Source organism: Mizuhopecten yessoensis, unplaced genomic scaffold, assembly GCF_002113885.1.
Source record: "Mizuhopecten yessoensis strain PY_sf001 unplaced genomic scaffold, ASM211388v2 scaffold11183, whole genome shotgun sequence".
NCBI classification, from domain to species: domain Eukaryota; kingdom Metazoa; phylum Mollusca; class Bivalvia; order Pectinida; family Pectinidae; genus Mizuhopecten; species Mizuhopecten yessoensis.
In genome coordinates, this window is record NW_018408921.1 from 1,501,404 (window position 1) to 1,519,996 (window position 18,593).

The 18,593-nt window shown below is 35.2% G+C and overlaps 2 protein-coding genes across 3 annotated transcripts; one reads left to right on the forward strand and one right to left on the reverse strand.

The window, feature by feature from the left end:
- Positions 1 to 2,417: 2,417 nt before the first annotated feature.
- LOC110440486 lies at positions 2,418 to 7,238 on the reverse strand. Of its 2 annotated transcripts, none has more exons than XM_021483596.1 (4): positions 7,146 to 7,238; positions 5,017 to 6,243; positions 4,588 to 4,725; positions 2,418 to 4,120 (listed from the first exon to the last, which is right to left on the reverse strand). In XM_021483596.1, the coding sequence occupies exons 2-4, from the start codon at positions 6,202 to 6,204 to the stop codon at positions 3,920 to 3,922; spliced, it is 1,527 nt and encodes a 508-aa protein (XP_021339271.1). In that variant the 5' UTR covers positions 6,205 to 6,243; positions 7,146 to 7,238; the 3' UTR covers positions 2,418 to 3,919. The 2 variants fall into 2 exon arrangements, with proteins under 2 accessions (XP_021339271.1, XP_021339269.1); XM_021483594.1 differs by having other exon boundaries at positions 7,121 to 7,219.
- Position 7,239: 1 nt separating this feature from the next.
- On the forward strand, positions 7,240 to 14,857 carry LOC110440487 (succinate dehydrogenase [ubiquinone] iron-sulfur subunit, mitochondrial-like). The gene is made up of 9 exons (XM_021483597.1): positions 7,240 to 7,346; positions 9,399 to 9,476; positions 9,796 to 9,854; positions 10,268 to 10,411; positions 11,429 to 11,507; positions 12,266 to 12,394; positions 12,810 to 12,919; positions 13,679 to 13,793; positions 14,288 to 14,857. The coding sequence occupies exons 1-9, from the start codon at positions 7,284 to 7,286 to the stop codon at positions 14,354 to 14,356; spliced, it is 846 nt and encodes a 281-aa protein (XP_021339272.1). The 5' UTR covers positions 7,240 to 7,283; the 3' UTR covers positions 14,357 to 14,857.
- The last annotated feature ends 3,736 nt before the right edge of the window (positions 14,858 to 18,593 follow it).

Sequence of the window (18,593 nt, forward strand, 5' to 3'; positions counted from 1 at the left end):
CTTCAAAAGGCATTGTTGGTGATTTTAGTGGCATATAAGAGCACTATAGGTGTCTGATTTTGTCAACCGGAAATTTACAAGCCAAACCGACGAAGTGGGACGGGAACACCACCTGACATTTGACCCCATATCAATCCGCCATCACATTTTAAAATCTACTAAAACTATATTCCCCCACATAGGTTGTAGCAAGGATCCTCCGTCAATCCCCACTGATGCAGGTTAACAGGAGATGGTAGCGTGCACGTGTCATACATGGATCGTAGCAGGAATGATATCCAGAAGGTCTCCATCCTCCATATTTCTGCCGTCCATCTGGTCCACGTTTCCTGTTTGCCGAGTTCCACAGATTTCCCTCTCCTCTTTTCCTCCTCAATCTTTCTGATTTCTTTCTGCACCATTTGCCATCTTTCATGAGTGTTTGCTTTCTCCCACTGCTGGAAATGAGAGAAACCAACCCCTTGTCTTCTGACGCAGGTGTTCCCGATGATATCTTTCCACTCTAGCATATTCTCTGCTTCACCATGAAGTCCTGGCTGATTACTTTCTCCCTATTCTTGTCTGTATCCCTGCCTTGCTGATTCTATACCTTTCAGTCCTTTGTCCCAGTATTTGAGACTTTTGACCCCTGTAACCTTGAAAGAAGTTCAAGGTCATTTTCGTTCCCAAACTTCGTTAGGTTCTTACCAATAAAGCTATCACCCAAATATCATGACTCTAGGCCTGTCCATTCTTCAGAAGTTGTTCAAAGGAAAAATTGACAGACGACGACTGATGGATGACAGTCGCCGCACCATGGCATAGCTCACTAGCCCTTCGGGCAGATGAGCTAACAAATCAACATTGTTACAGTGTAAGATTGGTAAAATTGGATGGAAATGGCTGAACATTTCATATTCTTCAGGAAAGGGATATTAACTAACTAGTTCTTGCTTACCAAACGTTGCATTCAAAGAGGGGACACCAGTGTGTTTGCATATTTTGTATTAGCTGTCCAATCATCTGTGTTTACCAGAAGTTTACCTGCCCTTCCCCCATTTCCTCATGATGTAACATGCACAACTAAACCTGGTGAAATCTGGAGAGACCCTCTCATATCTCATCTGATTAAAAGATTTTGAAGATGTATGAAGTTCAGTGTCTTGTCTTTAAAAGTCTGTGTTTTTAACAATCCGTATCAAATCCATATATTAAATATATATACATACATGTTTAGTCAATGACTTTCAATCCATTAGTACTAATATTAACTCATTCACCCCTGAAATTTCATAATGGACTATTCCAGCCTTTGAATTGGAAGAGTTCAAATGTGTCATCAGGGGTGAATGAGTTAAAACCCGGTCTCCTCTGATGATGCAATATATATCAAAAATGTCTCGTCGTCAGAAGCTATGTTATCACAGCTATCCTTCCATGTGCCTGATATTTGGTCACTAACACTTCAGCATTGACCTTTTATTGACATATATATCAATTATCCTCTTTCAGACTGGAGGCAAACATTTGTAAGAATGTGTGCGTTTCAACTTTGCAACGCTAACACCAGGATATTTCTATGTCAGAAGATAGACATCCAAAGGGAGATAACTCTATACACAGCTGCATGCTAGTATGACAATTCAATAAGAGGATGCATTAATTGATAATTGTAGGACAAGTTAGCTAAATAATTTTGGCGAATGTGTTAGCTGCTTGATAGAAATGTGGAAACTTTGCCAAAACGCAAACCTAACTTGATTAAATTTCGTTTTAGCCCGCAATCAGAAGGGCCTTCTCTGGGGAAAGGTACCTTAATTATAGGATGGACTTGCTGGCAGCACCACTGGGAATGTAATGATGGACATCCAAGGTTCCAAGGTACAATTTGCCTTGGGCAAAGATGAAATAGCACATGTGTCACATGATTTTGTCTTGTGATAATTAGTAGTTATCATATACTGCTCTATGACATCAAAAGTGTTAAACTTACAGAAAATTGTTATTTCATGAGAATAGAACACCATGAACAGAACAGCATATAAAGACAGATATACAGTGTGTAGACTACCAGTTTGAGGTGAGATTTAAAAAAAAAAAAGGTTCAACGAGAAATTAAACAGAGAAGTCCAAGGCGTGTGCCTTGAGGATAATCAGGATATGGATTAATCCGGGATATGGCCTATGTACGACTAGCAGTATCACACATGCCAAACAGCCAAAATCACATACAAGTATATGATAATATATGGATATGTTATATCCCACATGGTCTTTCATACAAAGGTGGAGAAAAAAAATGAACTTTCTAGAAGAATGTATCGCGTCAATGTGTTGCAGTAGGGGACATATATAATTTGTCTCTATTGCTGCAGTGTGTTTGTTTTACTTGTTTTTCAAGCTCAAAATAAAACTATAAAAACAAAGTACAAATATAATTTTAATAATATCATTTAAACACAATCACAAGTATGGATGCATTTTAAATATTTTCTTCCTCTGTCTACTCATAACTTAAGTTGTTAGCCTACTTTAAATACATACAGTTATAAAATGGATACATATAAATTTAACTATTTAGAGAAGACCTGATCTTCAAATTCTGACAAGCTGAATTAAAGTTAATGAAAATATCAAAGGACATTACCGGTATAAACATTACAGTGTGGCTTGAGAAATAGATGAAGAAGGTCTGGGCAAGACGACTTTCAATGATCAGTTAGCACAATTGGTTATAACAACCGTACAGCGATTGAAGGGCCCGGATTCATTCCTTTCTGGTGCCATTAAATCTCTTACTCTAAGAACAATATTAGTTAACTGGTACACAGTTCATACAGGCCTTGGAAAAGCCTAATAACAAAGGTTTGGCCTTGAAAAGCCCCAAAATTGATGGGAGACCCTAAAAGCCCCAAAAATTGATGGGAGACTCTAAAAGCCCAAAATTGATGGGAGACCCTAAAAGCTCCAAAATTTAACAAAAGATGTCTAGAATGGGTTGAAATGAGGCACATGTGACAAAATGGTCATTAAAGTATGATTGTATCATTGTCATAAAAATGAATTCAAAATATACAACAAATATTATTTTTGTTATGACTCAATTTATAGTATATATGTAGTACTACTGACCTGTGTTAAATTATAGGGTTGTCTGGTATTTATATGGTGAGTTTAGAAAGATTCAGGTTACACATCTAGATCTCTGTATTTTGAGAATTTGCAAATCGCTGGAGATTTTAGTCTTTGATTTTGCTGGAAAAGGTCTGTAAAAGACCCAATATAACATTGATTTTCAAAGTAAAATTCCGGTAGAAGCCTGTTGTAATGCTGTTTATTTTTTTATAAGTCTAACAAGGTATTAATTACCTTTTAGAAATTATCAATTGTCGAGCTGGGAAAACAATTTTCAGTTCCTAGTTGTAGTTTTTGGTAGTGGCACAGGGATCCGTAACATACTAGTAAGCAGATTTGTTATGTCAATATACATGTTAACGTCATTCAAATCGCTGTAAGGTGTTCAAAACTATTTTAACAGGTTGCCAAAAATGAACTGATTTGGACAAAATACAGACCAATCACCAACCACAAAAACACTGAAACGATATCAGTGGCCCCATAAACGAAGACAAAAGTTAAAACTAACAATTTGTTTAGATTACATATATCCATGCACCTAAATGACATTTGTGTGATTCAGTGTTTCACGATCTGGAAACCTAGTTTTCTAAACAGATGAAGCACTATCAGATATGCCCAAGAGTGATGTAAGTCATTAACTCATTCACCCCTCAAATTTCATAGTGAACTATTCCAACCTTTGAATTGGAAGATTTCAAATGTGTTTTCAGGGGTGAATGAGTCAACAGTTTCTTATAGGTCGTTGACATCTGAGCTAGCCTGGAAACAAACAACAGATCTACAATACATTTTATAATAACTATTTGCTGCTTCCTCTGAAGTTACTTGTTCCTTCCCAAACCCTATTGTGTCTATACAAGTCAAAAGCACTGCGCTGTGATGCTGTGGATAGAGATTCAGTCGGCGTGGACAATCCAGGGACAGACAACTCTGGATATTCCTTTTGGAGGTCGGGTGTGAAGAGTTCCATCAAATCTGGTTCCTTCCTGTCCTTGTATACCTAGAACAAATAGATATTTATTTATTTTTTTAATAAAAGGGAATTTTATTTATATTCTTCGTTTATCTAAACTTTTGCCAAAGAAACATTTCGATAGAAACTGAAAACTAGTGTAAGTATAATTGAAACTGCAATTGATATATCTTCTTTTCTAACATAATAACGTGGTCTTCAACAAAACATTTCTACATCTGCTTAATTATAATTACCCATCATATTAATATATATGAACTTGTGCATGAATAAACCACAATTTTTATGAGTTATCGCCCTTGATCGTATTATCTTACATGTTCGAATGCATATCCTCCTTCATATCAGAACATAAATCATAATTTCATGCAGTTCAAATTGACATTTTTTATATTTATCTATTTCTTATAAATATCACTTGCTGAGACTTTTTCTTCTTGGACCTAGCTGGGTACCATTCCAAAAATATCCTGATAAATGTCGCCCATGTTTACCTGTGACTTGACAACTTGACTTGATTTCACCCTGCTGGTTTTTTCCTTCTCCACCTGGGAGCGTAAGTTGTCTACGGGAATATGTAGTGATACAAGGCCTGCAAACTCCTCATCAGCTTGGTTTACGCGGGATGCAGCCTATGAAATAAATAATTACATTTAAATATTTCATGTACAGATTTAATTTGGATATTAAATTCAGACAGCATTGAAAAATGCATCCCCATTTGGTATTTATATGTATTTCAAAAATGCTATTATCTTATAATTATCAAGACATGTTTAGAAATTTCATCTGATAATAAAATAATAAAATATAATACTAAAGAATCATTTTGAAAGTATATAACATAATGTGTCATATGCAAAATAAGTGTGAATGAAAGACCTGTACAATGAACCTGTATATCTTTTGGATATGATTCTCACCTTTTCCCTGATTTCTGTCTGTTTTTTGTTTGATGTCTGGAGTTTACGTTCGAGTGCCTTTTCCACATCGACTTCACAACCTCTGATATGTTCCAGTTCTGTTTTCATCCTAAGAGTACTGTTATACTCTGGCCTCGTAAAAACATGTTCATATTCTAAAGCTGTCTCACCTTCTTCAGAAAACGGAAACTTGTAGTCATTCGAGAACTGATCCTTCGACTCTCGTGTGACCCTCACTTTCCTCTTCGGCACTGTTGCGATATGTTTAACTTCTGGAGCTATGACAGTCTGCTTTAAATTTTGGCCAGTGTTGGCTGCTGTTCGTTTTGAAGTTTCACTTAAAACATTTTTTGAATTCTTTTTTGACGGTTTGGTTGTTTTTACAACAATTTCTTTCCCGATATCATTTTCTGATTTTGGCAACACTGTTGGTAAGACCGAATAGTATGTTTCAGCACTTTTATCGATTTGCACTTTGTCCGTGTTCGTTTGATATGGTAAAGGTACGTAAACAGTCTGTTGATCCTCCTGTCGGATGGCGTATTGTCTAGGTTTGTTGGAAGATACTGTAGATGTTTTTTCAGGAACTTCTGAAATTCCATCAACATACTCTTCACTTCCCCCATAAGCAGATGGTTTGTATGTTTTGCCAGATCCACTAGATTTTCCTACACTATCATTCAAATTTTCTTTATCTGAATCATTAAGACTGTTTTCTAATTCAAATCGGACCCTGTGCTGATTTTTGGCTTTCAAATAATCTTCGTTGTCTTGTTTTAAATTACTCTTCTGAACACCACCTGAAGGTTTTTCTGGAGTTATACACAAGTCTGGGTCTGGGCCAATCAATTGTTCTGGCATATGTTGCTTTGGAATGGGGTACATGGGCTTGTTGTGTCTTTGTTTTTGATTGGACAAACTTTTGTCTGGTGAGATACAGAGAGCAGGATCTGGACCAATCAAATTCCTAATTTCATTCCATGGTGCAGGTGCTTGACAGAGAGGGATGGACTCTTCAGAGCTCTGTGATGTGTCCCAACCTGGGGGAGGAAACCTTGTGTGCATTTTGTCTTCCAAATATAAGACTTCATATCTCGATACTGCTCCATGTGATTTTTCCACCTTCTGTACAAGAGGGTATTTGTGAGCAAGTGGCTCAGTAGGCTGACAAGCAAAATGAGTGGCCATGATTGGTTGATAGATTTTCCTATTTGTCCAGTGTATTATCTGTGCAAATATGTAAGAAATATTTGTTAAGTTGCAATAGAATGCAATATCTTTTTATCAATTTAAAGCATCAATTCAAATACACGTAACTAGGATGTTCAAAATAACTTCGCATCATACCAACAGTGGAATTTTGTTTAATCAACTCTGCATGAATTGATGAGGTACGTACTATATTGTCCCATACCACACGGACAACAGAATTAATGAGATTTTTGTTGCGAGAAAATTAAATGATTTTTCTCAATATTCTCAAACGTCTGTGTCTAAGATAATAAATTCTGTTTTGTATTTTTGACCAGATCGTTCACATCTTTTTATTAATCATTTATTCAGTCGTGCACAGGGTTTTGTTACAAATGTCTAAAATAGTCATATGCTACATGTATACTGAAAACATACACATATATATATATGTGTATGTGTGCTGTGACCCATATCAGTATAGCATATGCCTATTTCAGACATTTGTAAAGTACCCCTGTGAGTCGTGTTCAGGAAGGTACACATTTTCAGTTCATTTAAAATTAAAATAACTATAACTTCATAAGGTCTGTAACTGCCTAAGGGAGGCAATCCAATTCAAAACTAGCTTTTCATCAAAAAAAAAGATATAGTAAGGCTAGCCCTGAGTTCAAACAGCATACTGCATCATTCATCAATAAGAAAAAGATGCATACAAATACGAAAGAACTGCCAACTTTATATACGTAAGTTAATATTAAATATCTTTCAAAACTGACCGAAAGCTATTTTCAGTTTTGCAAGTTCCAACATGAAACTATTCGGACACTTATAAATTTGCAAACTACATGGTATCAGTTCTTTTCAAAAAATCGAATGGAAAATGTTTTGCTACAGTCAGATAAGTAGTTACCTTTTCACATAATTACGATGTAAACCTGCGTAGCTTAGCTGCATAAATATCTCAATCTCTTCAGATCACGGTTCCACCGCCATTGCGAAGTAAACACAGGAAGTTGGCTGTCGTGACAGGAAATATACCTGACGCATGTGCAAAACTTACATAAATACTGAAAATGGCCACTGCAGCCGTAACGAAACTAGCTCCGGCTAGAAGAGCCTTGGTTCAACTATGTCAGGTAAATTCACAGCAATATTTTAGTGGTCGGTCGGTTGAAAAAACATCATTATCTGTTGGTTATTTTGTCAAAAGCAAATAACAAGTCGATAGATAGATCAAGAACATTTTATTTTGACCTTGGTCAGCAAACTTTCCTAGGCAGTACTGTACAGTAATGCCAGTACTCTACTGTATAGGCCTATGCATCACTCGAGTTCACAGAATCTTGTTGTAAGATAGATGTCTTCGATAATTTTTATGACGATGTTATATGTTATAAAATGATTTGAAACGCATTTAACCTATAAACCAGTGAGAAATAGTACATAAAAATTACTGAAATCATTATCATATCTTTAGTTATGAAAGCCTTTCACGAAGTTACGAAACGCTTTTTGGCAGCATCTGCTGTTTCGTAACAATTTTTTATTAGGTCTTAACTTTGTGACAGAGGTAATTTAAGCATTATCACTAAGGGTCGAGCCTAACTATATATAAATGCTAGAAAGACAAACAGGTTGTGCAAATTAAACCCCATTTAAGGTATTTCATAACAGCGTCATGTAAGTGTATATATATGTTGTAATGGGCTTAAACTTTCCTCAAAATGACTAAAGTATGGAAGTCGCTTCATATACACATGTCAAGAATAATGTCAATAATTACCTTTGCAGAAATGATTTGTCGAAAATATTGTTGTTTTTGTCTTAAAAGTAACTTTTGTAGCGGAATTTGAATGGAATTTTAATCAAGCAAAGTTTTCCACACTGAATGACACCATTTTGTTGGTTATGCAAATTACATGGGAATGATGTCTAATCAACAAAATGTTGCAGTCCTGAAGTACACCAACATATATATCCCGTCTCCTGCATGCATATACACAGTCACAAGCATACACTAGTAACACACATGGAGGCATATCCTTAAATGACCTTATATTATACAGTAATAGAATGGGTATGACGGAAATAGCACATTTATGGTCCCCCGAGGTGAAAAACTATTTCCCGAGGAGGCAAAGCCGTCGAGGGGAATAGTTTTTCACCAAGGGTGACTATAAATGTGCTATTTCCCGAATTACCCATTCTATAACTGTTTTATTATAACGAAACAAATTAGTAAAGGCAATTTAACAAATGAATTCATTTATCCATTTTCTTTTACAATTTCAAAGAGAAAAAAAATAGAATTGGGAGTACTGTATGCATCGTTGTTGATGTTATCTTCATTTCTAGCATTCAAGAAGTGTTTTTGTACAGCTTTTGTACTTAAGCTATGTTAATGTCCAAAATCTGCTGTAACTCCTCTTTACAACAACAAAACAGCCTTCATCGATGGCAATTTCCGCTGTTGTCATTTGGTTCTGAAAATGTGACAACATGAGCGACACAGAGAAGACCCGCCTACCAATGTTTTCATTGGTTGAAATCTTATAAGCTCCGCCTACAAATATTCATGAGGGAGTAGTCCTCTTTCTGGCAAGGAGTAGTCCTTTATTGCAGGGAGTAGTCCTAATTTGGGGAGGGAGTAGCTCTCGGATAGAGAGATTTAAGTGATTTAAGGAAAATATGATATTATATCGTATTGTTTTTATATAGGGAAAACTCAGTAGAGGTATAATAATAGCTGTTAATAGGATGTTAAACAAAACTAGACTAAACTAAACCAAATCCTGAAATCTGCTAAATAAGAATAACATATTCTGTTTTTGGTCTGGATCAGTAGAGTTTGTCTTCTAACTAGGTTGAAGGCACCCAGCACAGTATTCCACCTGGTCACATTATACTGACATTGGGTAATTATATCAACCAATTATTGCCATCACTCTATTAGCGCTGAACAGCAGGGAATAAGAATATCAACTACACAAATCATCTTTAAGGTCTTTGGTATGTCATGGCCTGTGGACAGAACCTATTGTCTACCCCACTGGCACTTGGAAAAAACACTCCAAACTAAGGCCAAAAGTGATGTATTTGTGTTAAAGAAGAAACTTCTCATGTTTGAGTTTGTGACCACGTAATTGCTTTAAACTTTGACAAGCACTTCATTGTTTTTACTTTTACAGACTAGATGTGCACAAACAGCAGCTGCTACAGCTACTCAAGAGCAACCTAGGTACAAGAAATTCAAAATATACAGATGGGTATGTATACAAACACTTTCACAATTCTCAAAAGTAAAGGTATCACCATGGCCAGTATCAAATGAAAAAAACCTAAACTAGTTTGAAATTTCATTTTGTAAGATTTTCTAAAGAAAATTGTCCTTCATGTCAGAATATTCAGTAATTTTTTACATATTTTTGTAGTCTCTTTCTCAAGCAAGTCCTGGACATCATTGCAGAACAGTGTTCTTAAAAAATTGACAATTCACACAGGGAAAGAATGAGTTAAAACTGCAGTTCCATAAATCACTGAATATGTCATTTGTTCGTGGCCTGAATGTAGAGATTTGTATTGCAGGACCCCGACAAGACTGGGGATAAACCCTCTCTACAAGAGTATGACGTAGACCTTAACAAGTAAGTGATCACATACATCAAAGGTGAACAGACCTTTGGCTTTCCAGCATAGAAAATGTTGTGTCATGTTGTAATGATAGTGACCTTTTAAATGTGTTCTTTTTTAACAATTCTCTTCATATTCATAATAGCTTATTAGAAAATATGGGTCTTTGAAAAAGCCTTCAGACATAGACATTTGACAGCAGAAGACAGTTACAAAGTCAGTGGAGATTGGCACAAAAATTACTGTTCATTTGTAGCTGTGAGCTAGTCACTTAAAAATGACACATTTACATGAGAAACTGTGTTAATTATAAACCACTGAGTTAATTGGGAAACTCTTAACATTTTCATAATTTTGTTGTATTTAAATCTTCAAGAACATAAGCAGAAAATGGTAAAGTTTTAACATGTGTGCAAATTTGTTTTAGATGTGGTCCAATGGTGCTTGATGCTTTGATTAAAATCAAGAACGAGATTGACCCGACTTTGACCTTCAGAAGGTCATGTAGGGAAGGTATCTGCGGTTCATGCTCAATGAACATCGGAGGAGTCAACACTCTAGCTTGCCTATGGTGAGTTAACTTATGGCATATTTAATTTATTCCTTATGAATAATTTGTCCTACAATGGATGCCCCACTGGTGTTAAGAGATGGTAATATTTGTTTGCACTCTGTACACGCTTTTCTCTCCCATTTGACAGTGATATCCACACTGCCGGATTCCCCTGTCATAACAATTTTATGACATCACCTCAACAGTGCATGTCATTAATTGCAGATCACTGAAGATAACGCCTATTAGCCTGTAATTATAAAATCAAAATTTGTATTTTAAGAAGTACCACTTGTATTTGATGTGGGAGAAAGTAATCATTCCCTGCTTTAGGAGTAAAGCAGGAAAATCTTAACCATTGGGGTAAGATTCTTTAGAGTCTGGCCTTCGGCAAAGCCTCAGGCTAGACATTTAAGAATCCTACCCCTTTTTGTTGAGATTTTTGTTCTGTCTTGCTCCCAAGGTGGGGAAAGATTATATTAATCTTGTATACTCTGTCAACTATAATTGCCAAATTAAGCATGAGTACCTTTTGGGATTGTGGAGTGTTATTTACTACTTTATACAGAGTTATGGTCCTTTTCTCACTGTAAATCACTTTGTTCAGGAAATATTGTCTATACTCTGTAAGCTAGAATTTCCGAACTTTGTGTGTGATTACTTTTGAGAGGGCATACTTCCACACCATGAAAGCAGTTTCATGCCCCTATTGAGAGATGAATTTTATATGTTTTTTTTAAACCAAATTTTGTCCATAGGGATTGCTCATAATATTGTGCACTAAAACAATAAATCTTTTGTAAATTTAATTTCCTTCCATATGTATTGGTATACTTTTGTATAATGTTCTAATAAGAATATTGATGACATATTAAAGGTATGAAAAATTTGAAAGGACTGCAAGACAAGTCATCATAATAATTTCCTTCTTGAAATTTGGGAAACATCTTTTAAAATTTCTGTTTCTAACGTTGTTTCTGTTTGTTCTGTTGTAGTAAAATTGATGTTTCTAACGTTGTTTCTGTTCTGTTGTAGTAAAATCAATGCCAACACAAGTAAAGCCCTGAAGGTGTATCCCCTGCCACATATGTACGTGGTGAAGGATCTGGTACCAGTAAGTTACACTCAATGTCATGTTTAAAACCTCATCTCTGTAACAAAGCAGGATTCTTTGTTTAATACTCAATATAAGGACCCCATTCAGGCACTGCTACAGGCAAAATACTGCAATCTGATTAAAATCATCTGTTAGGCTACGTTAACTTTGTACTTGTGTAACAGATGAATTTAATCAGGTTGAAAATACTGGAAAATTCCTCTGTAGTCTTTGAACTTACAGTAATATAAAGTGTCCTTAGTTTCATTTGTATTATAATTTCCTGAGCCAGGGTACTACTATTGACAAGGTATTTATGGGTTAGAGCAACATTTTATTAAACAGAAGTCCAGGGCCTGTCTTCCTGAAACCATTCTTGTGCTCAAAAATCAATTTCTGTGCTCAAGCCCAATTTCTTGCTCCGAATTAAAAACTTTCCTTTTTTCAACATGCTTGGACCAATTTGGGAGAGAATTCAAGAAATATTCTGTTTTAAATGTTCATACTTGACTATCTGACCTTGTCACTTAATTTAAATGAGTTACAATTAAGTTGGTTAGAGAACAAAACGTATGCTTGAGCATGAGAATGTTTTCAAGAATACGGGCCCAGGGTATGATGGGCGACAGCCCCATTTCAATTAAAAAACAATTTGCATCGGATAGAAAAGTCAACAAGTACGTACATATCACTGGATATAGTTCCAGGTTTAATGCTATTTGAAATGATGAATTTCTTTTTTGCTTTGAAAAATAAAATATTGATTATGATTGCAGGACATGAGCAATTTCTACGCCCAATACAGGGCTATTGAGCCATACCTAAAACAGAAGGATATAGAGTCTGACGAGAGTAAGATTGGAATGGAACAGAATCTACAGTCCGTCAAAGACAGAGCCAAGCTGGTCAGTATGCACGTTGACTGTCAGACGTCAAATTTTGTCAATATAAAGTACAAATTCTGACCATTTTAATCAGACTTTCATCCCTATGATGTTCTTTATTCAATCGAGTATTCTTGATTTACTTTAAAAAAACAAATTGTACACATTTACTGGATCAAGATGTCATTTGATGTGACAGCCCAGATAGTTTGAAAAAAGGTGTTGGCAGTTGTGGTCTAGATATATCATGGCGCTATTTAGTATTACTAGATTTGATGACATCAACAAAAGAATAAATATTTAATTTTACGATGTTGACGTACATAACCATGCTTATTAAGCATTGCTAGAATCAAGGACATCAACATAAATGATATCATAATGTAGTTTTACCTTAAAGTAGGATGTTTTAAAACCATATGATATTTTTGTCCAGGACGGCCTGTATGAGTGTATTCTGTGTGCCTGCTGCAGTACCTCTTGTCCGAGCTACTGGTGGAACTCGGATAAGTACCTAGGACCTGCTGTACTGATGCAGGCATACAGGTACGTTGTTTAACGTCTTATTCCTCAGTGTATTCATACATATATACAGTCACCATGGTGTTCATCCGTCTGTCTGTCTATCTGTCCACATTTAAGTTATTGGGGAATATCTCAGAATCCAGGAATTCTAAAATTCAAGAAGTCTAAAAATATTTGTAATACACATGGTGAAATCAGTTTATATGTAGATGTGCAATAGGGGCTTAATAAATTTCAAAGATCAGGGTCATTGTTACAAAAAATATGTACCTGGGATATACTATCATAGACACGGTATTACATATACACTTTCGGACTCCACAGTGTTCATTTTGGTGGCAATGGAATTAACTGGATAATCCTATGTGACTATTATCAAGATCCTTAATAGAGAATGACTGTTTGTCAAAATCAAGGTCATCATCTATCACTTCTGATTGGCTGAAACAAATATGGCCATACTATTTCTTATATGGTTTTTTTACTCAAATTTGTTTATGCTTGGTGGTGGTAATTTGTACGGATAGCCTAAGTGAATACGAACATATCATTTCAATCCCATTATCCAAGATGTCTGCCATGGCTCCTGATTGGCAGATACCTTTTCAGGCTCTAACATTTGTTCTTACTTGTCAGATTACATATCGACAATGAATCAATCTGTTCAGATAGTTCTTGGAAAGGGTACATAACCATTTTAAAGAGTTTTCAGTACATTACCGTATTCTCAAAACTTAATTAAAAAGTCGACCAATAGCTTGATATACTCTGGTGTTCCAGGTGGATGATTGACTCCCGTGATGAGTTCCAACAGGAGCGCCTACAGATGATGGAGGATTCCTTCTCTGTGTATCGCTGTCACACCATAATGAATTGTACAAAGACTTGTCCTAAGGTAAATTCATTGCGATACATAAAATTGTACTTAAGATCTTATCTAATGGCCTTCTAATTAGTTCATTTTAATGGTGTTGTTCTAGATTTGAAACCGGTAAAACATTTTGAGAGCAAAAATATTTTATTTGATATACTACATGTAATGGCTTTTCGCTGTATGCAAATAGATAACTATATAAATATAAAGACTGATATTTGTTGCAATAAAAAATATCCCCCTCCTCCCCACCAAGAGATTTGAACTAGTTTTTTTATGAAACATGTTATACCAATATATAAATCTCTCAGTTTTAAACCAAAAAAAATTCTCTGATAGAATAAAATCCGAAAATTGAATTCAATGATCTGTGGTTCTTTTTGTAATTTTTCATATAATGTTCTAATGTTAATCAGTAAAGCTAAGATATTAATTAGAATAAGAAATGTACAAAAAATAACCAAAGAATTGCTGATTGATGAATAGAGAGATTATTTGTGATTTGTATTTGACAGGGTCTCAACCCAGGCTTGGCTATTGGTGAGATCAAGAAGTTGTTGGCACAGTACAACAACAAAGCGTAGACTGATTTCTGTGGATGCTGTGTGTATTGGGACAAGCTGGATCTATTGTGCACCAAAAACACCTTTAGGCTTATGGCTGTGTTGAAAGTATCTGGTGTTGTCATATTGACTTCTGAGTTATCAGACTTACAGAATACCAGCCTCTTGCTTTGTATCGTTGTCTGGTCTACATGGAACAAAAGTTTATTTCGGTAGATAATGTAAATAATGTTATGGAAAAAGAAAAATCCAAATAATCATATTTTTAAAACAAAGTTTTCGAAATCTGAAAAGAGAATGACATGATGCACCTATGTGAATAACAGCGTAAGGGAGATAACTTCAAAAATAGTTGTATCAGAATAAGATCACTATATTCAATTTGAACTTTTTCTGCAAATAAAAAACTGCAAATGTACATTGTTTTAGAAATATTGCTTCTTGTAAATTCGTATTTATTTATACACTGTCTTTTTATCATTATTTCAAAGAGAATTCTTTATATAAAATTGTGAATGTTAATGAACAGAGTTGAATTATTTTTTCCCATTGTTGTAAGTCACTTCATATTTAAAGCATACTTCCTTTTTTGATTGTCCTTCTGTCAACATATTTGCAACGATTTGAATTTGTGAAAGAAACATCTATAGTTTCCTAGGTTCCTCGGTTATTTGTGTTTGAAGAAATGGCGCCAACATCAGTTGTAGGTTTGTGGGTTGATCAGTGGGGCACTTTGCTTTAGGTTTAAAACATGATAAAATTGGCCTGGTGAACATAAACTTTAAAAAACATCCACTTAATAAGTGATTATGAAAATGTTGTAATCATATCCCCCTTCTATCTATACAAATAAATATTTGCGATATTTGAATTTGTTGTTGACTCTCCTCAAAATTAAATCAAAATTATATATTTTGCAATACACAAAAGTGATCAACAGTACTTCATGGACTTGACAAGTACAACCGCCTCCATTCCTTCACTGCATATATACTCATCCCTTCTTCTCATCTTCCTATCTGTTCTTTGTCAGCTGGATAAACAAATTACTCAGCAGTGAAGCCGATGTAATCCACTCAATAACATTTGACAATTTTACCTGTGGTGAACAATTTTAAATTCAAAATACCAGTCCACAGACAGATTTTTAAAAAACTCCACTATTTACCCAATCTTTATTTTCATAACTTTTTACTAGCACTGCCTGGCATACAATCTTCTAGCCATAGGTATATTAAAGGGTGTATAGAATCTTGCACCCCTGATTTTGTACGCAACATGACTGTTTCAAAAAGGTCTTAATAGTTTTACCTCTACTGACATACCAAGTTTGCATCTGTGGTTTGTCAATCTTTTGTCCTGCTAAATTCTGAATGGCCAAGGGAACTTGACGTCTAATGGGAAGGTATGGTTCCCCTGTTCCCCTGGAGGAGAAATGCATGGCCCACTTAGGAGAGTGAGCTTTTTAAGGCTTCTACAGTTCAGCTGATTGAACTTTACCAAATTGAGTACGGAGTATCACTGGGCTGCAAGAATCAACAGAGCTCGAAGTGAGCAGGTCAAATGCATATAATTTTGGCAACAAAGTTCTTTTAAAAACAAGAATGAACACCTCATCATCTTTAACATGTTTATTCAATAGTTTTTATTATAAATATGATAAACTTTTAGAGAGAAGAAAATAGAAATCTCACAGAGAAACAATAATAATCAGATATATCAGGAGGAATCAAATATCTACTTAAATCGTAATGTAATTGAGTAGTTAATTTATCATGACTTCACATATATTAAATACAACATGCTTGCACATGCATAACATAGCATGAGATCTCCCTTTGTCAACAGTATTCCATGTGTCTTTATAAGTAAATATTTGATGAAGACTTTGCACCAAATCAAAAATTTATGTAGGATGGTAAATTGTTGTAACACAGTGTATGAAGTATCATAATGCGTGGGTAACACAGTGTACGTGGTATTGTAATGCAACGTCAATCAATGTATGAAGCATTGTAATGCGTCCGTAACACAGCACATGTAGTATGTATTGTAATGCATCACTATTCTACAGCCATTTTGAAAGGGAAAAAAATCACTGAATACATTATAGACAAAAAAAATCCTTTCAAAATGGCTGCAGAATAACTGTGTCATTATGTTGGCATGTACATAAATACCTTATAATACGGTAAATGTGAGAAAAAAATCCATTTTGAATGTAGGAGATTGCACTAAAAACAAATTCCATAAACTGTATCAGAAATACATAGAAAAATGAACCCTTACAAAAGCACCTTTTACAACATCATGCTCCTTCACATTGTATAACACATTAATGTATAAATTCTACAAAGCTTTTTCATGACTTCACTTGTCATAATAGATAAGAGCCTTCGAAAATTCAGCATACAAACACATATACTTACAATGTAACACACCTTTCTGATAGGTTACAACTGTATGCCAGGAAAATTTTGCCCATCACTTGTAAAAATAATATTGGCAACTTGTTAACTGTGCTGTTCTTTAATGCGTATATTGTGAAGTTCAACTGTGGCGAAAAAAATTAATTATACACTGAGGCAATCCTTAAGGAACCTAGTACCTGTACATACAACAATGAGTAAAATTATCCGTATTATCCTCAGCGCCATGTCATGCTCTAGAAATGTCAGTAAAGCTAGAGTATTGTGATTTATTATCATTGAGGAATATTTTCATACAAATCACATGAGCAAAATTCCCTCAGTACCTATATAGCTACAATGTCAAATCAGCAGCGAGGGAACGGGCACAAAACATAACAAAGTGTATATGTCGAAGATGTTATTCGGTTTCAAAATATTCAAAAGCATAAGATGCTAACAAAAATCCAAAATGTATTGAGGAGGTAGGGTTATATATTTTCAGTATTAGTAGCATACAACTGTGATGTCAAAATGTTTAATCAATCAGTATTTGTAATAGGTGAAGCACATTTTAAGGCAGTAAAGAGACATAACTCTGTATATTCAGGGACAAAATGCCCAGATTTCAGAGTGTGGAATACACCATTTGGTAACTGTATATGAGATATGCTTTGGACAATATGATGCAGTTACCCAAGGGCTACAACTCCGTATAAGTGGGGATTACAGGCAGACTATGATACACACTATAACCACTATCGTGTTTTGTGTACATGTATTACCAGTACATCTTTGAGTATGTGAACGATCGATGTATTAAAGCACAAAGCTTGAACTGACTGACTGTCTTATTATCTTGTATTCAGAACCACAATTAGTATAAAACACAACAAACGAATGAACAAATTTCAGGATGCAACATACGGCCACCAAAAAGATGTATTTGCGTACAATATTTGTATGTCATGGACAATACGATACATAGGGGCTATAACCATATACAGATGGGCATAAGACCCATTTCACTATTTGACAGTATTTGATAAGCTAACTGCTGCTACCCAGTGATAACATACCAAATTCAGTAAATACACTAGTGTACAGAGAAGTATCCTGGATAATGTGATGCACAGTTTGGTGGACTTAAATGATGGAAGGAGTGCAAACATTTTCCCCCTCTTCTAGTACGAGTTAAGGACTAATAATCACCAGTGGAGGACTAATAATCACCAGAGTTCTACTGAAGCAATTAAAGTCATTGAGTCTCAAAAGTATATTGAATCAGTACAATGCTCATTTTGAACAGCTTTTCACACTGATATATACATGACAGAAACTGGATGAAGATGGAGAAACCAAGACGGGTTGTCAGCGACTTAAACAAATCATTGATCGATATCAAAGAGGAAAAGATTGATGTACAATTTTCTGCAAACCTCAACAGAATCTTGATGAAGATGGAAAAACCAAGACGGGTCGTCAGCGACTTAAACAAATCATTGATCAATATCAAAGAGTAAAAGATTGATGTACAACAGTCTGCAAACCTCAACAGAATCTGGATGAAGATGGAGAAACCAAGACGGGTCGTCAGCGACTAAAACAAATCATTGATCAATATCAAAAATTAAAGATTGAGGTACAACTGTCTGCAAACCTCAACAGAAACTGGATGAAGATGGGGAAACCAAGACGGGTCGTCAGCAACTAAAACGAATCATTGATCAATGTCAAAGAGTAAAAGATTGATGTACAACTGTCTGCAAACCTCAACAGAATCTGGATGAAGATGGAGAAACCAAGACGGGTCGTCAGCGACTAAAACGAATCATTGATCAATATCAAAA

Coding starts and splice junctions, on each gene's coding strand:
- LOC110440486 (XM_021483596.1), bottom strand. CDS start 6,204: ATGGCCACTCATTTTGCTTGTCAGCCTACTGAGCCACTTGCTCACAAA. Junction 4,726..5,016: donor AGACAGAAATCAGGGAAAAG/GTGAGAATCATA, acceptor TTTATTTCATAG/GCTGCATCCCGCGTAAACCA. Junction 4,121..4,587: donor GTCAAGTTGTCAAGTCACAG/GTAAACATGGGC, acceptor TATTTGTTCTAG/GTATACAAGGACAGGAAGGA.
- LOC110440487 (XM_021483597.1), top strand. CDS start 7,284: ATGGCCACTGCAGCCGTAACGAAACTAGCTCCGGCTAGAAGAGCCTTG. Junction 9,855..10,267: donor TATGACGTAGACCTTAACAA/GTAAGTGATCAC, acceptor AATTTGTTTTAG/ATGTGGTCCAATGGTGCTTG. Junction 12,395..12,809: donor TCAAAGACAGAGCCAAGCTG/GTCAGTATGCAC, acceptor ATTTTTGTCCAG/GACGGCCTGTATGAGTGTAT.